Source organism: Trachemys scripta, chromosome 2, assembly GCF_013100865.1.
Source record: "Trachemys scripta elegans isolate TJP31775 chromosome 2, CAS_Tse_1.0, whole genome shotgun sequence".
NCBI lineage: Eukaryota > Metazoa > Chordata > Testudines > Emydidae > Trachemys > Trachemys scripta.
Window position 1 is genome coordinate 177,742,179 of NC_048299.1, and position 20,041 is coordinate 177,762,219.

General features: G+C 38.6%; 1 protein-coding gene across 2 annotated transcripts in view; it reads left to right on the forward strand.

Moving 5' to 3' along the window:
- CDKAL1 (CDK5 regulatory subunit associated protein 1 like 1) overlaps nt 1–20,041 on the forward strand; it is a 759,057-nt gene that overhangs the window by 183,397 nt on the left and 555,619 nt on the right. For both annotated transcript variants that reach the window (XM_034762410.1, XM_034762409.1), the window contains exons 6-7: nt 7,022–7,118; nt 16,300–16,348. In XM_034762410.1, the coding sequence (XP_034618301.1) occupies nt 7,022–7,118; nt 16,300–16,348 (146 nt within the window). The remainder of the gene's footprint in view (nt 1–7,021; nt 7,119–16,299; nt 16,349–20,041) is intronic.

The following is a 20,041-nucleotide window of genomic DNA, read 5'->3' on the forward strand; positions in this document are numbered from 1 at the left end:
ACTGGAGGAACATTAGCTGGCTGGTACCCCACTCTTTCCTGACCCACCCTAAGGCTAGTGGGGCAGTGATGGATCTTTACTCCCGCGGAAAGTAGTACCCATTGTGCTGTTGGGGAATTCAGTCTTGCCCATGGCCACAAAAGTCATCAGCAGAGACAGGATTAAACTCAGGATTTTGACTCTACGGTGGTTGCAGTGGCTTTCAGGATTCTGCAAAGTTACCAAACTGGATTTTTTTATGTTGCAAAGTTTGTGCTCCATTATTCTTAAAGCTCTGAGGTAGGAAAGGAACATACAGTCAGACTTAACCCACCACTGAAATATAGTCAGCCCTTGGGTGGAACTCAGCAGCTGTTTATCAGTGCAATATTCAGTTGAAACTTCTGAGGATATTTTGGTAAGAGAGCCTGTTATTATCGGAGTCAAACCTTGGCTGTATCCCCACATTTAACAATCCTACTCTTACAAAATGTTCCTTGAGATATTCGGTAACAATATGTTTTCAGGGCCTCCATTTCTTGTCTCATGAAATGGATGTTTACATGTTTGTTTTGTAATATTTTGGAAAAAGACATGCTTGCTCTTGTAAGGAGGATAAAATGTCATTTATTTTCTCAAGAGGATTTACATGTTGGCTGATGTTTTGAAAGACAAGTTAAAAGGAAGCAGCGTATTAATAGGGGGGCTGCTTTTCTAGAGATTGGTATTCAAATACAGTTCTGTAAACTCCAGCGATGTGGGTCATTGTTCTTACATAAGATATCTTCATGTATCTTACAAACAAACTGTATGTGAATTATTTAGAAGCAATGGAATAGAACAAGGCAGCTGACAAGGACACCTGAATATAATGTAAATACAGCTAAGTAGTCCCCTGACCAGGGTACTACATAGCTCCGATTTGTAATGTTGGTGGGGATTGTGTTTGTCAGATCTTAAAAGTCCTGGAATCAGGAAGTTGAAGAGAGTTCAATTGTGGCTGGCCCCTCCGCATGGAGCACAATAAGACTGAGGCCTTTTTGCGCCCTTTTCCCTCCTTGTTCATCTATGCCAGCATCTGACTTTGTTTGCATCTGTAATTTTCTTTTTGCAGTAGATAACATGCGATTTTTAATTTTTTTTTTTTTTTTTTTTTTTGTCTTGTCTTTTACTCCAGACCCCATTGAAGATGAAGAAGTTCTATTCTTCATCTCTTCGTTCCAGGGATGCATCTTTTCCCTTTAAATCCCGTGGATCCTTTCTGATTAGCTTTTGCATTCTGGTCAGTTGGAAATGTGGGGGATAGACCAACAATCTTTCTTTAGCACACTTTGCCCTTTTGCACAGCAGTGTTTGCTTTTTTTACAGTCAGCACTTTTTCTATCAGTCTGGAAAGTGGAATTCCTCATGGTTGTATTGTTTCCTTCCATAACTTTCACCAGACTGGTCTGGTGACATGTACAGGGTGTGATGCAAACCAGTGACTGTAGATGCCAGCAAAGAGTTATTTCCTTGGCATATGTTTTTCAAATATCTGCTCAGTGCTTTTCTGAGTTTCCTTCATACCACATTTCCAGTTGATTCACACTTTTGTCTAAGGTCTGTTTTTAGGGTGATATTTAAGTTGTGTGTGTTACTTTAGTAGGGTTTAACAGAATGACACAACTAGATTGTATTGCAATGTCTGATTAATAACTTGAATCTCTTTTTGATTCTTAAGCCAGGTCTACACTAGAACCTTTTGTTGCCTGAGGAGTGTGACTTTTTTCTCTTTAATTACATTTCTATACTCACAAAAACCCTAGTGTAGAAGCAGTTATGTCATAAAAGTGCTTTATCAGTATAGCTTATTTTGCTCAGGAAACTGGTATAAACTTTACAGTTAAAAATCACTTTTTTTGTGCATCTACATCTAGGAGGGTTTAGCTATACTATAGACTTCTCCTATTATAGAGCTGGTCTTGGTCTTCTGGGCTACAACTTCAACATATCGTCATGTGCATGGTAATATTCACTTAACCACAACCCTCTTCCCAGATCTTGTTCCTGAAAACAAAGATATTTCCTGACTTTATCAACAGCTATATTCCTCTTACTCCTATTTTATAACTCATTTTTTCTATCAAAAGGAGGCATCTGCCTTTCTGTTGTTCAAAGATTGTTTTAGCTCACCTTAGACTTTTTCTTTGATATGTTGTTCCATAGCCTTTCCCCCAAACTTCCCTTGCTTCCTTTTAGCATGGAAGCTGTCTTGCTATGATTTCACTTACGTCTATCTGATTTTTATTCCCTGTGGCTTGGAATGCCTCATGTTCATTATATGAGCTCCTCTTCTGCTACTTAGGTTTTTTTCATGCTCCATTGCTGCTGAATCTTTCTTATTCATATTGGTGTTTATATTTTTCTATATTTGTGTGATACTGGTGTGAATATTCACAACTTGATAAAAGCTGTTATCTTACCAATTGCCCAGAAGTGGCACTAACTAATTCATTCATGATATAGAATTGAGATAACATGATAGCTTAACACTTTTCAACTTCACCAATTTGTTATAACAACACTTTTGAAGTCAGCTGCCTGTTTCATGCTGAACAGTCTGTAGTTTACCAACTTCCTCCTCTCTGTGATGCAGTCTGCTTTTAATTTCAGATGTTTGGCATGCATTGCTGTGCATCTAGAACACTCTGTATGCATACTTGGTAATAATAATGGACTCTTTAGGGGAGAGGTTCCCAAACTTTTTTTCGCTGTGCTACCCTTTGGAGATTCATATCACATGCATGTCCACTCAGCACAGGGGAAAGAGGGTACCCGGGTGGTGCTAAGTTTAGAGCTGCAAGGGAGAAGAAGGGACCAGCTTGTGCAGGGAGGAAGCTTGCATGCCCTGTTTGAATCCAGCTGCCCATAGTGGGAACTTGTATGTATGCATAGCGGTTGCACCCGCACCCGCTTTCCAAGTGTGTGTGCACACTGGGTGCAAGGCCATTGCCGTGGGTCCAGGAAACATTAGCATTACCAGCGCCATGTTGATTCCCAGTGCATCCATGGGGCTGGCACCTGAGGGCGGGGGTGTGTGTGTGAGAGATGTGGGGGTGGAAATAAGTTCTCGTGAGGCTGTGTGGTTCCTGTGGGAGCTGGCTGGCAGTAGGATGGTGACACAGAGCTGAGATTACTGGCCAATGGCTAATTCTTAACCACTCAGGTCTTCATGCCCTGTGAACCTCGGTCTGCCTCACCGGAGGGGATGAGCCCCACAGTTTGAAAACCAGTACTTAAGTCTGAGTTAAGAAATTGTTTACTTTAGTGCTGCACATGTTTTTTAAATGCACCAATTTGTTATTTAATAACACACAATTCTGGAGAGCATGTGTAGATACAAATGTCAAACTTCAGTGATGGATTGTAGTTTTTGTAGTGGTTCTCAGCCTTCCATACCAAGATGCTCATTTGTGCAGTCAGATCGCCCCAGAGCCTCCTTATAAATCTAGTTCTCATTACCAATACGTAGCCACATCCTGTAGGTTTTGCAGTGTCCCACACCTCTTTACATTCCAGAGTACTGCCAGGAAGTCCTGAATGAGGGGCCCAAACATGCTGGGTGATAAGGAAGCACCCAGAAGCTCCATAGGCACCTAGAATGGAATGGACTTGAGCAACACATCTCGAAGAAGAACAACAGTTACAAAAGGTGGTACTGCAACTGTATTGGGCTGAGGCCTGTCTTCATTTGTGTCTTGTTCAGGACAGAATTTATTGGAGCCTAGCAAAAAATAATGAACTGTAAAACAATGGCTCTAGTTTGGGCAGGTTCATAGTTACATAAACAAGGTATAATCAAGATAGAATTGTTTATTGTTTCCCAAGTTAGCTGTTCTTACAGGTTTTCAACAAGAAAAAGGAGAATAAAAATATAAATATTTTTATTGTAATCTCTGGTCTTGGCAGATGATGATTTTTATACTTTATTTTTTAACTTGAAAGTACTGTATTGTATGCAGTACTCTGCTTTTTCCCTGGTTGGAAGAGTGTTTTCCAGGATTCCATCCTTTTAAAAGAAAATTGGACTTAATTACATGTCTACTCAGATGTATGTCTTGTAAATCATTTTCAGATAAGAGTACATTTCTAGAAAATATGTCCTAATGCAATTAAAGTTGAAGGTTTAAGGGTAAGGTTCATTTAATTGAAGAATATAAAGAATGTCTAAAGAAGATGTTTATTCATGCCACTTTTAGATTCAATGAAGTATTATTCTCATTAGCATTCATGTTTCTTTTCTAATACTGTTCCTGTGCTAGCTAGGTTTCTAAAGAACAATTTTTGTAGGCTTTTGTTAGTCAGAACAGATCACATTAAACAATATTTGTAGGGATATGGGGCATATTTTCAGCAGGCAGTTCCTGGAAAAATATAAAACAAGTATTTAATATACCATTCTTGCTCACATTTGTGCTGGGTTTCATGGATAGGATAATATATTATGGCTTTTAATGAAAATAATTTTATTGAAAATTTAGTGCAGGCATTACTGCTTAATTACATTTTGAAGCAAAAATTCTCAGAGTATAGAAAAGTCCGTAAGGATATTTAAATAAAAAGTTATATAAAGCTAAATATATTCTATCTAACTGTTTTCCTCCTCCATTTACATTCTAAGAAGAAATGCTAAAATGTGAAAGCTGTGAAGGAACATTAAAATGCTATTTAATGTGTCATGGGAAATTTTTGTTATTTTCCCAAATGAAAAGACTGTAATAAAAAGCTTTTTTCCACTGCAGTTCTTTAGTAGGTGGTGATGGGGGTTATTTCTAGCAATAGATTACACCAGATGTAGAGTTGCCCAGGGATATATACTCTGGTTACAGGAGACCAGTCTTATTGCCTTACCTTGAGGCATTAGGTTGAGTCAGTTAGGTCATGTGAGTAGTGATTTTTATCCTTCAGGGTTGCAGAGTTTCAAATGATGGTATGTGACATTTTTGCAGGAAGTTCAAGAAACAGACTGTTTTTAACTTGGGTATGGGGATATAAATGGCTTCTGTTCAAGTTTTGCAAGTGGAAAACTTTCGTACAGCTGAAAGACCAAACCTTTCTGATTTCTCAAGCATGCTGCTGGGTATAGCCCCCATTTTAAGAAACACATTTAATTAGCATTTGAACAACATTTCATATTCATATGATTTTGTTAAATAAGACACAAGAGTATGGTATTTTCATATAGATTAATCTAAAAGTAAAGCAACTATTTCCCTCTCAGGTTGAAATGAATCCATCATGATTGACATCTGTAGCTTTCCTGTGATGCCTGCTGCAAGATAAATAATTGACTTTTATATGACTACTGAGAGCATTCACTGTTACATTAGGCAGATTAAAAATAAGCATTATAAACTCTTAGTTATTGCATAATTGCCATTAGGAGATCTTTAGCCCTTTCTGAGACAATTGGTGCTGGGCACTGTTTTGAGGCAAGATATCTGACTACATGGCCAGTGATCTGATTCGGTATGGCAATTTCTTATGTCATCTAAAACCAAATGGGCTTGTTCCTAAAGGTGACCTGCAAATTAAATAAAACAAAAGTATCAGTTTTTCCATTATAAGGTGAATTCTGACAATTAGCCAGGAGGAAAATGGGGATAATAGGTGCATTTGACTGTCAGCCTAAATTTTCTTTGTTAGCAGGTTCAGAAGTCCAGACCTGCCAGGAATTTTCAGCTTTGTAAATGAAGTGTGCCAGTTTACACTCTTGTGGTAACATCACTTCCTTTAAAGTACCCTACTGGAGCTAGCCTCCAGAGATCAAATAAGCCTGTATTTCTCCAACAGTGTGTGATTTTGTAAATGCCACATTCTTAGTAAGGAGCACATTTCAAAAAAGTGTGTCATGATGCTAGAGTTTTATCCCCAAGGTATAAAGTAATAGCAAACACTGTACAACTCTGTACATTGTTGAAGAAAATACTGACTCACTACAGGATGGCTCCAGCTTGCCATAAATTTCCATAGAGGGTGTGATGTAGCCAGTAGTGTGTATTGTGGGACATAAGTCTGAGAGCGGACAACCCATAGGATGTCTGGGCCAATGGAGCCTGATAAAAAGTTGAATTTCCTTCTCTCTCTCTGGCTGTTTGGGTATTTGGATTATTATTTTAATATTAGCAGATCATCTAATTAAGTTTACTAATTATAAACCAGGGCTTCAATCCAACTTTGTTGTTTCCAGTACAGTTGGGTATAGCAGGTGCATAGTACTTTCTGTATTTTCAAGTTTCAGGAATGGCTTAAAATTCAATGCTGTATCTAGAATTAATTAAAATATTATTTAAAAAAATGAAAGGAACTAGCTATTTGATCTTCAGTATTTCAGGTTCCCACTAGGTGGCAAGATAGTGCCTGAACTAAGGAATTATATAAATTAATATTCACATAAATATTTGATCTGGCAAAGGTAAACAGTTCAAGCTTGAAAATGTTCAATCCAGTTTTAATAATAGTTTTAAACACTGATGTAATTTTTCATTTCAGACTGCATTAAATAGCTGTTAAATTGTGAGCTAATGTTCTTGTTCACAAGGACTGTACCTTTTGTTTTAAATGACTTGTCACAAATCAGGTTTTAGATTTGTTCCCCAACTGCCTCAACCACATATCCCTCTGCCACAGTTGTGGTAAATAAAGCTTAGCTAAAGTTTATGTTAGGACTTTCAGGATTATCCAGTGTGAACATCACTGCCCTGTCGCTCAGACGAAGGCACAAACTCAGAAGTCTGCCATGTGTGTTGTATTCTCATTGTAAATGGAAAAGACAGCTCAAATATCTGATTTGTCAGGATTTTCTTTAACCCAGGTTCAAACATGGACTTATCCCATTAACTATGGAACAGTTTGCAGCAGTGTTCGCTTTTCTGTGAACAAATAAATTATTCACCTTATTTGATGATGAATGCTATTCCAGGACTTGTAGATACTTGGTAGTTTACAATTCAAAGGGATCGGCTTTCAGAAATTAATTCTCACTTTTTAAAAATCATTTTAGGAAAGCCCAAGAAGACAACAAGAAAGTGGTTTTAGCTGGATGTGTTCCACAAGCCCAGCCTCGTCAAGACTACCTCAAAGGTCTGAGCATTATAGGGGTAAGAACATTTGTCAAATAGAAAAGACCTGTTAAGATTTTCATATTCATTTTCTTGCCCATAAGAGTCGTGTAGTGTTGTTGTCTGAAATTTTATATTAACTTGTTGGTTAGATGGGCCACGGCTATGGGCAATATCTTGTGTTTAAAAAAAACGAGGCTTTTCACACAATTTTTCATTGCCAACAACTAGACTTTCTTCCTTTCTTCTATTGGGAAAGCCTAGAGTTCAGTCCCTCTCTAAACCTTTTTGCTTTGTGGTTACATTTTATTATGGTTCAATGGATGCTTTGTGTCAAATACATTCTTGAACGTGATTGAGGTTTAGTCTGTTTGCAGAATTTAGTGTCAATGTCCTATGCAGCCTGCAGGGGGTGAAGGCAAGGATTAACTCCCCTACTTTAAATATAATCTTCTATGTTGTTGTTAGAAAGAAATACAGCTAGCTAAAGTCGAAATGCAGAAGAGACAATAGTGTATAAATTATATAGCTAGCACCTGTTTTTCATCACGTTTGGGTTTTTTTTACTACTTGTCTTTGGGCAGAGTGACTGGGGAACGTGACAATTTTACTGTCTACTCAGGGCAACAGAAAGGGTTAATGCATATGCGTCTGTGAGCTGTTAAACAGTTGGCATGCTTCACCCTGGTTGTAGACAGTGAGGATTCTGTGTATTGTAGTTTTTAAAGTGCTTTTGTATCCTTTGGGATGAAAAATGCTGTATAACTGCATCAGCACTGAAAAATTGTCATGAAAATCGATGATCTCAGGCACAAAATACTAAGGATTTTTCATCAATTAAGTCTTTAAATAAAGACTAGATGTCTTTCTAAAACGCTTTTGTTGGGCCTATTGCAGTAATTGCAGAGTGAAGTTTTGTGACTTGCATTATGCAGGTCAGAGCAAATAGTACTACAGGTTCCTTCTGGCATTAAAAGGTATTAAATGTATTAATTAAGATATACTCATCCCCACTTAGCTCTCATGAGGATAAACCGAAACTAATCTTTTAACTTCCTTGGTTTTTTAAAGTCATGTTGGGTGAGTAAAAAGAGTTCTTACAAAGCCAAGTAGGTAGTAGAACATAAACTAGATAGGCTTTTTAATGATAATTTCCCATTAAGATAGTTTCTGTGCTTATTGCACTATTTGACACAACCGTTTTACAGCTCATATTACTATGTATACTCAAAATATGTTAACCAACCACCCACTCATAGAATTGTAGAGTTGAAAGGGACTTCAAGAGGTCATCTAGTCCATTCCCCGCACTGAGACACGTATAGGGATCAATTGAGTCTACATACAATCCTATACAGTAGGTCAAGGGGATGTAAAGTGCCCCCTTACTCTCTCTTTTATATGCAGGCTGCTTTGTGGGTCACAATTTGGTGGGGAAAACCTCTCCAGGGCCACTGTTCTCATATCTGTGCAAATGGATGGGAGTAAAACAACCTTTGACTCTGTCACCCTCAGTGCAGCAGCCAGTTTGGTACTGCTTGCTTCCTCCATGCAGCAAAGGAGCAGCAAGAACTGAGTTGTGACTGAGTCCCTACTCTGCCCCTGGAGCACATAATTATATGATCTGTGCCAATCTAGCCTGTAGTAAATGTACAAAAATCTATACATAAAAAGACATAGACTAGTAAGGAAAGCATATACTGGATTAAAAAAAAAAAAAAGAATGGCCTATATCCTCTGACCTAGATTGTGATTTGTGATACGCTGTGTCAATTTTTGAGCATCCAACCGGAGGAACTGATTTCTAAAGGGTGATAAATGCTTTTTTGAAAATCTTCACTTCATCTTAAGTTGGGCTCCCAGAATTACAAGTTAGTAATGAAAATATTTTCCATTTTGGATTTAAAACAGACAAATGTCTATTAAAAGTTAACTAAAACGATTAACATACTGCCCCCAAATCATTGGAATTGGCCTTGGAAACATTGAAATGATGTTCACAATAAAGATAATTATAAAGATAACAGCTGTGTGCATTAAAGTTATAGTACCATAAACATAGGACATCATAAGTACACAAAGCTCTTGTTCTATAGACCTAAATCTTCAAAAGAGAAACCCTGGGTTAGATTCTCCCTTTATCCCTGCTAGATTATGCTTTTGTTCCCCCTCTTCCCCCGCGCACCCCCCCCCCCCCCCCACACACACATTGGGTCACACAGAAAAGTGTGTTTTTTTCCCTCCAGCTAGTATGCAATATTATTTAGTGTTAAGTTCCTCAAATAGAGGATTAAAAGTGCAGTAATGTCAATGCAGACTAAGGAACAATACATTTTGATATACTAATGTTTTTAAAAAGTGAGACTCAGCATCCTATTGTAGTAAAATATTCTTTTAAAAAGGCAGTTATAATGAGACTGAGAAATTGGAAATGTTTTGTTGGCAACTTCATGCTGATTCAGCTATGAAAATGTAAATGTTATAAGGAAGCAGTTGTGAAAACTTTGCTTTACCATCAGGTGTTTTTGTTGGTCTCATCCATGTGTTGAGTAATAGAAATTTGATTTGTCATCAGTTACATAAGCTGTACTATATTTTAAGCAATGTTGTCTGAGAATGTGGTTTCTTGCTAACAATTATAAGTCTCTTGGGATAACTTTGTAGAGAGACAGTGTGTCAGAGTAGAGTTCCCTTGGAAAATGTTGGTCTGGGTATGACGAAGGTTGAATGAGGAAGTTACAGTATTTGTGTAACTACCAGTAAGACTATGGCAATCAAGGGCTTCTTTTAATCAGTGCCTTGAATATACAGAACTAGACTTTAAAGTCATTTCTTTTGGATGATATATTGTAGTAGAATTGCATTTTTAACTGACTTGTAACAATGCCCTTTGAAACAGTGTACTGAGAGTTTAAATTTTTCATACTGATGTGATAGTCTAAACCAGTGTGATACATTGGATTATATTTTTCTGAGAACATTTAAAGTCATACAGTTTACACAGTAGATTCCACTTAATAGCAATCCTGGTAATAGCAGCTTGAGGTTATTGGCAACATAGTAATCAGAAACCAATCCCATCCCATTAATATCAGTGTTAATGGGATTTGGATGATTAGCAACAGGTGTGCCGCTTAAGAACAACTTTATTTAGAGAGGAGGTCCTACCTGTATTCTGTTTCCTGCCTCTGAGCATGCATAACTGAGCGCTTCCACTGTGTGCAATGGCTTCCAAACGCGTGAACCTGTCTCTTGCTGATAAAGTTCAGGTGCTGGAGGCCCTACATGAGCCCACTGCTAAGCAAGTGAGAGTAGCCAAGAGGTTTGTTTTCTCAGTGTGTTGTTTTGTGCATTGAGAACAACAGCCATAACATTTTATAGAAGCACAGGAACAGCACAGAATGAGGCTGTGAGTGCCAACGTGAGGGAAAGGAGGTAGCTGTTGGTCAAGCCCTGTGGCTCTGGTTTCAGCGTACGCTTAGCCAAGGTGTTCGATTCTTCTGGCCAATGCTGAAAAAGAAGGCAAGTCACCTAGTGGTAGAGCCTAGGAAGGACACTAACACTGAAGGTGGCAGGCTTAGTAAGTGGAAAGCTGGGCACAACATGATTCAACGCAAAGAGCATGGCAAGAAAGATAGGTGCTGACCTTTTCAGCAGCCACTGAATGGTGGGCAGACATCCTCTCCAGCATTCTCGAGCAGTACCAGCCACATGACATTTTCATTTCTTATGAGACGGGTGCTTTCCTGACAGAGGCATTGGCATGCTAAAAGAAGGGTTTACAGGAAGCCGGGGTGGGTGTGTGGGGGGGGAAATTGCCATTAATTGGAAGTAGTGCAAACATGGGTGGCATGGAGAAACAGCCCCTCAGGGTGATCAGAAAGAGCAAGTGCCCTTGTTTCCCTAAGGACCATTCAGAACTGGCTGTGATCTACAAAAACTCAGCCAGGGCATGAAATGACTAGTTTGTTGTTTGAAGAGTAGTTTAAGAACTGGAATAGAGAGCTGTGTCTACAAGATCAACCCATGTACCTTTTAATTGACAATTGCCCAGATCATTCAGCTCACGTAAAGCTATCACACATGGTGTTAAAATTCTTGCCTCCATGTGCAACCTCAGTCATGCAGCCAATGGGCATGGGTGTCCTTAAAAACTTCAGCAATCACTACTGTGCTCCTCTTAATGCTCACATTACTGCCTCTGTGGAAGCTGACCAACCCATACGGTATGATATGGATGTTTCAGAAAAAAAAACCCAAACCCTGTGATTGATGCACTTCATCTTGCTAAGGAGTCATGGGTTGCTGTTCTCACACAGACTGTTCTAAACTGCTTCAAGAAGGGAGGGTTTTCATCAACAGAAATTGATGGTGTGGTGGGCATTCATGTTCCGGATGATGTTTCTGTTCCTGAAAATCTAACTGCAGAGGAATTTGAGGTCATTGTTTAGTTTGAGAGTCATTTGGAGATGGAAGATGAGCTTTCTGATTCCAAACTTCTGGAGACAGCAGTGGCTGTAAAGTACCAGCAGGCTTATGAGACACAAGAGGATAGTGCATCTGATGATAAACCTGAAGAACTTTCCCTCACAGAGCAGCTGTGTGCAGTGGACATTTTTCTCAGGATATTCCAGAGTCGGCTTTGAGAATGGTTATGAGCATGCCCACGGAATTGAGAAGGATTTACAAGTGGAGATGGCAAAATGAGGAAACCAGACAATATTAAACAAATTTTGTTCTTAATTTTTTTTATTTTTATCTAATTTATTAGTAAAAATCTCATGCTGCTTCAATTTGTGTGACACTAACTGTAATTACAGTACTGTTCAGCATACAAAGACTTGTACTGTAAGTGTTTTATAAGTTTTCTTTAGGGTTTTTAAAAAACATTTTCTTTACAGTGTTGTAAAATTGTGTTCCACTTTACAGTATTTCTTGTGACACACAGCAAGCTGAAATGTCTTAAGTTTGTGCTAAGCATTGTGGTACACTGTAATTCAGTGTTTCTCAAACTGGGATCCTCCTACCCCTCCCTCCCAGCGCCTCTGGGATACAGCTATTCAGCGGTGTGCAGGGGGCGCTGGGAGGGAGGGGGAGGAGAAGGGCTGGGGCGTGCTTGGCGGGGGGGGGAGGCAGAAAGAGGCATGGAAGAGGAGTGGCAGGGTTGGGCAAGGGCGGTGCCTTGGGGGAAGGGGTGGAGTGGAGGCAAGGCCTGGGGCTTAGCGGGAGGCTTGGGAGTCCGCGAAAATGTTTAAATCAAAATGGGGGGCCTTGGGTTGTTAACGTTTGAGAACCGCTGCTATAATATGTATCCATTACCATTTGCCATGTTTGGTTTTCTTTAGAACTGAAAGTTAATAAACAGTTTCAGAACTATTGTTCTGGGCAATGTATTCCAGGCTCATTTTTCTGTGTATCCCCCTGAAAACAGTGCCCTCTGCTTATTGGCAGCTTCTGGATAATAGCAGCTTTTAGCTGGAACCAAGAGGTTGCTATTAAGTGAATCTACTGTATACTGGCATCTGTAAAATAAGGATAATACTTCCTTACCTTACAAGGGTTTATAAGGCTAGAATGCATTAATGTTTGTGAGGCTTGCGCTCTGTGCCATCCTAGATAGAAGCCTTTATAAGCATGAATTCCCAATGTGTATTTCAGGAATGGAGTAAATTGGGTTGAATTTTATGTGGAATGATTTTAAATGGCAAATCTGGTTGAAGAGCTATAAACCCAGCATATAGGTGCAGATTTGCTTTTCAACGCTGTGAAGAAGAGTGGTTTCATGCAGAGAGCTCTCTTAACACGTGCTGCTCAATTGATTGGCCTCTGGCTTAAATATCTGTTACTGCTTATTCAGGTAGATATGCTTGAGTCTGTAAAGCCAGGCTGCAAGGTGACTGTATTTCAAACACCGAAGTGTTCAGTCTGAAAATTTGGTGTGTAAATAGAAAGCAACACTCTCAAAAGTGTCACTTCTAATAAACATTTCTATTTCTCCTATATTTAGTAGACTACAAAAAACCAGTAATAGAGCAATTTCTTGTTAACAGTGTATTTAATGGTACATCAAAATATTTCAAAATAGAAATTTCCAACCATGTTCACCTAGCAAGGAACATAAAAAGCAAAGTGTAGGTCCTTTACTTAGTGGAAAGGAGAACTAATAATGGATGACATCAAGAAGGCTGAGGTGTTTAATGCCTCTTTTACTTCAGTCTTCCCCAGAAAGGTTAATGGCGACCAGATATTCAACATAATTAATATTACCAACAAGGGAGAAGGAATCCAAGCCAAAATGGGGAAAGAACAGGTTAAAGAATATTTAGATAAGTTAGATATATTCAAGTCAGTGGGGTTTGATTAAGTTCATCCTAGGGCACTTAAGGAACTACCTGAAGCAATCTCGGAACTGCTAGCAATTATCTTTGAGAATTTATGGAGGATGGATGAGGTCCCAGAGGACTCGAAAAGGGCAAACATAATATCTATCTTTAAAAAGATAACTTTGCCCAGAAGTACCTATAGGGATGGTTCTTGTCCCTTCTGGCTTTTGCACTATCCCTGCATGTTCAAGGGCATTGCTGCCCCAAACTCTCGCAGTTCCTTCTTACTGCCTGCAGCTAGAATTGGAGCATTCTGTGTGGTGATTTTCTTCACACAGTTTTTTCTCAGTTTCTCTGGGAATTTATTCTACCTGGTTCATTGTTAGTGTACTTAAAGTAGTACCCTTAGGTTTAGTTACAGTAGTTCGGCTAGATAGTTTCCCTAGATGATGCCCTCACCAGGGTTTAAACTTTGTCTTGTGTGGTAGCTATCCCCAATAGTGACCCCCCACACTTGATGTTTGTTGGGCATATTAAAGGTGCTTTATATGCAGGTTGTTTAAGAAGAGGACACAGTTGATGATAAACTAGCAGCTGAAACAGCATCTCTTAGAGCAGGCACCGGGGACCTCAGATTATCCAGCTTTTCTTCAGAACCAACATGAAATGTGATACCTGGCTCAAGATTCAGGGCTTTCCCTTGGAAGAAGGATGGATTATTCTCCTCCTTCGGGTCCTCTGAGGAAGAGGTCCCATAAGACCAATCGGGACCATTCCAGGACTCAGAGGGACTCCTGTTAGTCACCTCAGAGGAGTGCTGACTGGCACTTTGAGTCCTCTGGTACGCATGATGGAGCTGGTTCGTCTAACTACTCACCGGTATCATGCTCAGATCAGTTGGACTCTGTAATGTTGACTGCGGTTCCCACCATGTGGTGTCCATTGAGTCCTGTAACAATGATGGCAGCATTGGCACTGTCTCCACACTGTTGGCATATCCGGCAGCGTCAGACCTGCTCTTCCTTTATGCTCCTGATTCTCCTGTAGTTTAGAGGCTATCAGTTGCAGCGCCTTCTACATTGTCCCCTTCTGCTGCACCACTGGCACAGTCTGTTTGAGTTGCAGAGCTGTCTTGCTCATCTGCACTGCACTGCATCCTGCATCATCTGGGACTCAGACTGCAAGGTTGCAGTCAACGTCCTTTGCGGTACTGAGAGGCTCATTGGCACAGACGCTGTCTTTGACACCGATGATGTATGTATTACAGACCCCTTCGCTGGATTCAATGCTGACCTTGGTTTCAGCACTCTCGTTTGCTCAAGTGCTGGCTATAGGGCAATGTCTCTTCAGGAACCAATAGTATCAACTGCTTCTTGATCCTCAGCACCAGTGATGACTTCATATTGGGTTCCAGATGAGGCTGACCATTTTTTGCTTCCTCGGGGGTGGCTCCTCCATTCCCACCGGATGACTCCGAGGGCTCCTCAAGATCTTGTTTGGAGACTTCTTCCTCTTCCTTCTCACCATCAAAGCACCGTTCTCAATCCTTGGATCACCATTGGTACTGGCATCAGCACCATTCTAGCAGGAGAGATAGCAGTCCCTGGTCTACTACCTACTGGCCACCAGTGCCCTACCACTATTCCCAGTGGCCTCACACATGATTGATTGATTTTTTTGGTGCAGAGATTGTCATTATACATGCAAGTAAGTAGAGGAAAGAAAGTGATGTGTGAGTAATTAAAATATTAATGATGAAAAAGGTATATAGTAGAATGAGTTGTGCTGTAATTACATATGATCATTTTATCTGTGTATTAATAAATTCTTTTATTTTCTGTGACAACATAAAGAATATTCCAGTGTAGATATATTTTTCTAGGTCAAGTAAAATGTTTTGTTCCACAGATTTTAAAATAGGAAGTCAACATCCTTTCTTCCTAAATTGCTCCAGCCAAGCAATTCCCTTTAATTTCTGTTAGAGGTACTTTATGTTGGAGCCACATAGTGCAATACGCACCTTGAGTCTTATCCTCCTGGTATCTCACTTGTCATCACTGTAGTATTGAAGTCCCAGTAACTTACATAAATCCTCTGGACATACACTTTCAAGAAATATATTTCTTGACCGTATCCCAAGAAAATGAAAGTGCAATGTACTGTTTTTTTTCTTTGAGCTCAACATTTTGATTTAAAAAGGGCTTAAGAATTTCATAAGTGAATTTCCCCATTGCACAATAAGAGAAGGGCAGTGATCACAACTATTTTAGGTTAGGAATGCAACCAGGATTCTTTTTTTAATGCCCACAGTTTTAAAATTAACACGATTTGCTAAAACGTTTAACTCATGAGCTGAAATTTCCAATTCTTTATCAATATTAAACAATTAATTAAAAAAAAATTAAAATCTATTTTGGATTTTTGAGAGGTGTAGTTATGAAACCTAATTAGAAATATGTAATCAGGGTATTCTATAGAATGTATTTAGCTTAGCGTGTGATCTTAACTTTCGGAATTGCTTGCTTTTCTCTTTTCTTGCACTTTTTATCCAGGCCTGACCTAGCTTAGCTTACTAACGCTGACAAGGTACCCTGTGTAACATTTCTGCAGACCTTAAAGACTGTGTAAAAGAAGCTCATGGATCCTTTTTTATCCTATTAAAGAGAAGTTATTTTTTCTGCTGGGAAATAGAAAACGAATATTTCAGTATAGGTGAATGGAATCATCTGTTCTCTGCCCAAGACAAAATAATGCTACACAACACTATCCTAAGTGGAAATATAACCAAAAACGATTTTAGTTTCTTCCACACTACTGAATGAAATACATGTGAAACAAGAATTTTTCAGATAAATCAAAACAGCTTAGTTTATTGATCTTCTGGTCCTTTTTTTCAGGTTCAGCAAATAGACCGTGTAGTAGAAGTTGTGGAGGAAACTATTAAAGGTAAGCCTTACAATTGAAATAACTGCCGTTCTGCTGAATGTTGTGAGCTTTATTTAATAGACACACTGTGACATGTTCCACACCATTCTGTTTTTGTTTTGATCAGATAAGTAAATGAAGGATTTTCTGTTCATGTAATGATGCACTATGCAATGTATGCATCACAAAAGTAATGGTTGCAAAGATAAAATATGATGACGTCTGTGGGTTACTAGATTTTAAAGGTGGAAGATTCTTTGGACACATTTTAAAAATCCTTTTTACCTATCTAAATAGGATAGATGGATTGTGTTTGTTGTTTATGATCCCTTGCTCTGTGTAGATCATCTTACTTAGTGCTATAAACTCATTATCATATCTTTTGAACTCTCACAGTTTGTTTATTTAGATGTTTCATCTCATTTCTACAAGCTTTCTTGAACAGGTCAGCTAAACAATCTATTGGTTTAGTGGTTCTTGTGTAACTATGTTGGTTGTTCACTCTTGCTGTGTTCATGTATATACACGAAATATTTCGCAGTGAAGTATTGTAAAGAGTGCATTGTTTCTTCAGTCTGATTAGTGAACATTCATTATTTAATAAATCAATTTGTCTGGTTCTTTCTGGGCTACATGACATTGTCTCCATTACCAATCAGGTTGTAAAATTACTGTTGCATGAAGCATTCAAACTACATGGCTCAGCCTAAGTGGCTGTGCTTTTAATGTAAACAAGCGGCTGGTCCATGAGATGTTGTCTCTAACTTTTTGTTCTTGAGTACGATAAGTTTTTGGAGCAGAGCATGAAATGCATAAACCAAACTAAGTAAAGAAGCTGCTTCTATTAAGAGATTATGTAGTGTAGTTTAAAGGTTCTACAAAGTATAACTTGAGTGGCTGAATAAGATAACACTTGTACTGCTTTCTTCTTGTTTTTAAAATGAAAACTGCCCCTTTAGGTACTCCCAACCAAAACACAGTACAGTTTGCTATTACTTTAATTGACATTTGTCATAACATAACACTGCAAAGCAGATTCCCTTAAAAAAAAAAAAAAAAAAAAGATTCTGCCTGCCTCATTCACCTTGACCTGTACTTTAGTCTGTGAGTAGTGCCACTGAAGTCAGTAAAATGACTTGGACAGTAAAGTACTACTCAAACTTTCAGTGCACCTACCCATGGGATAATGTACTACCCACTGGGAGTAGGGGTGGCAGAATTGGGCCCCGTATGGTGGGGCAGAGCAACAGAATAAGCTTTTTATGGAGTTTTTTTTGTTCCTGCTTTCGTTCTCATAACATACTGAAAATAGAAACATTATAGTTCTCTGTGGTGATCTTTTGGTACTTGCTGGCATTAAATGAGTAAGTCATTGCCTCAGGAGCATCATGCTGCTCTTGGTAACCTGTTAGGAAGTTTAGCTGCTGTGTCATCCAGAGTTAGTGTCTTGCATCTTAATGAGATGATCCATCTGCTGGTGTAGATAAGACCCTTAAAATTCTGATAGGAAGCACCATGATTTTTATAAAGTAGAGATAGCTTCAAATCTCTGATCTTCTGTGTGTGTTTTTATTTTTAGTTTTGTTTTCTAGGGAGTCAGAATAAGATTATCACTTAAGTCTGGCTTGAAAGCAAACTAGGAAATTTGTGGCAATGGCAAAAATGATTTGATTCTAATTTATTTAAAAATTGTAATTCACTGTTGATATTGCATTTGTGAAGTGTTGCTGTTCATTGAAATACCAGTTTTGAAGCTTCTTGTAAAAAGTCTGTATATAAAATTAAACTTTAAAAAGTGAGAATTATGGAAACAGAGTTTAGAGAGACTGTGCTTAACCTTGGGACTCAGTTCCCTTGCTGCTTATCCTAATTACGAATTGGATAGAAAGGATTAATTGGGCTGTTGAATTCAATAGATGATGCCAGTCCCTTCTGGGGTTTTTTTTTCAGAAGGGAGTGGGGCTCAGAGTTTATCAAAGATTTACTGGAGAATACAAACTGTAAAAGTAAAATGCGTAACATAAATCTAACAGAAACTAAGGGACATTAAAAGGGACATTGGCAAGTACACCAATAGAAGTGTTTCCATGTGATTAGAAAGGATTTCAAAGGGAAATTCTTTTAAAGGAATAATATTCCTCTGCATATTTGAAACCCAAATATTGGAGCATTCTGCCAAAATATGAGAATGAATGCGTGAATCTGGTTAGATACTTATATAAAGAGAGTGAAATTGACTAGGGCGTTTTCATTTCCAAGCTAAGTGAAATACAGCAAATAAAAGCATCATTGGTGAAGAGTAACTTAGACTTTTTTAATATGTAAAAATTAAAATACCTAAAGTTATAAATAATACAAGCAAATTCAAATGTAACTCAAATGTCTTTGTAAGGCTGTTGTGCCATCTGTTACAACTTTTGGTGCCTCAGCCTTAGAGAAAAGTATAGGGGTGGAACAAAAATGCAACAAAACTGTGAGGTCCGATTTCTGAGTAAATTAATGTCACAGCCTTGGTTATTGTGATGTAATTTAGTTGGGCTATTTTAAAAAGGAATTTGAAAAGATTTCATGGATGTTGTACTCTCTTGTTGAAAATACATGGAGGAGTGGCTAAACGTTTCATAAAAAAAATCGATGTATATTTACCTGACTGAACAGATTTTATTGATTGATTGCAAACCTCTCTAGGTTCATTCACAATCCAGAGAACTCATTGCTAGGTAGGTCCCATCCCATCATCCATAAAAGCTATAAATGTTGATGGCTTGAGAGGTATTGGAGACAGCTATATAGCTATAGCTGCAGCAACCCCATTTGAGCTGCTTCTACCTTCAGAAGTGAATGAGGGATGCTCCTGCTTCTATCTGATGAATTTTTTTCTCCACAAACTTGAATAATATTTACTTTGGATATCAAAATTAAATAAACTTACAGCACACAGCAGCAGGGCTCTATAGGACAGCATGTCAGATATAGACATCAGCATTCTTATGCAGTCTGAAAATATTTTTCATACAGTTCAGAGAGATTGTCCCAGCACCAGTTTCCAGAGTAGTATTCTTCATAGACTGAGTCCATGCTTGCTCAGGTTCCACTCTGAAGGAGTTATTTCTGAGATTTTTCTTTGACTTCTTGAGCTGAAATAGTACAAAATACATGGATCCTGAAGGTGATATGAAAAAATAAACCTGATAAAATGTCAGCAGTCTCCCCTGACCACTAGCACAATCATTTCCTCATCAATTAAACTAAAAAAAAAAAAAAAAAAAAAAAGCTCTATTAGTGAGTTCAAAACCTACATGAATTAAGAACAATCACTGTACCCCAGAAGTGGAAATTAGTCCAAATTCTTTCTACTAGACTGGAGGCTTTTATTTTCAGTCTTGTTTCTCACTGTTTAAATCATAGTCGGGAAGTCCAGGTTTAGGCCTTGTCTACACTACAGAGTTTTGTCAACGCAAGTTTTGCTGACATACAGTCACCACTTTATTTAAACCATTGTTGCATGTCCACACTATACTCCTTGTGTTGGCAGAACACATCCACGTTAGCAACTCTTGCATTGACACAGAAAGCAGTGCACTGTGGGGTAACTATCCCACTGTGCAATTGGCTACACGGTGCTTTGAAAGGGTTTGCAATGCCTCATGGAGCAGGTACAGCATCACATGATGCAGGTTTCTCAATCCCATCATTCCATTGGCATTCTACTAG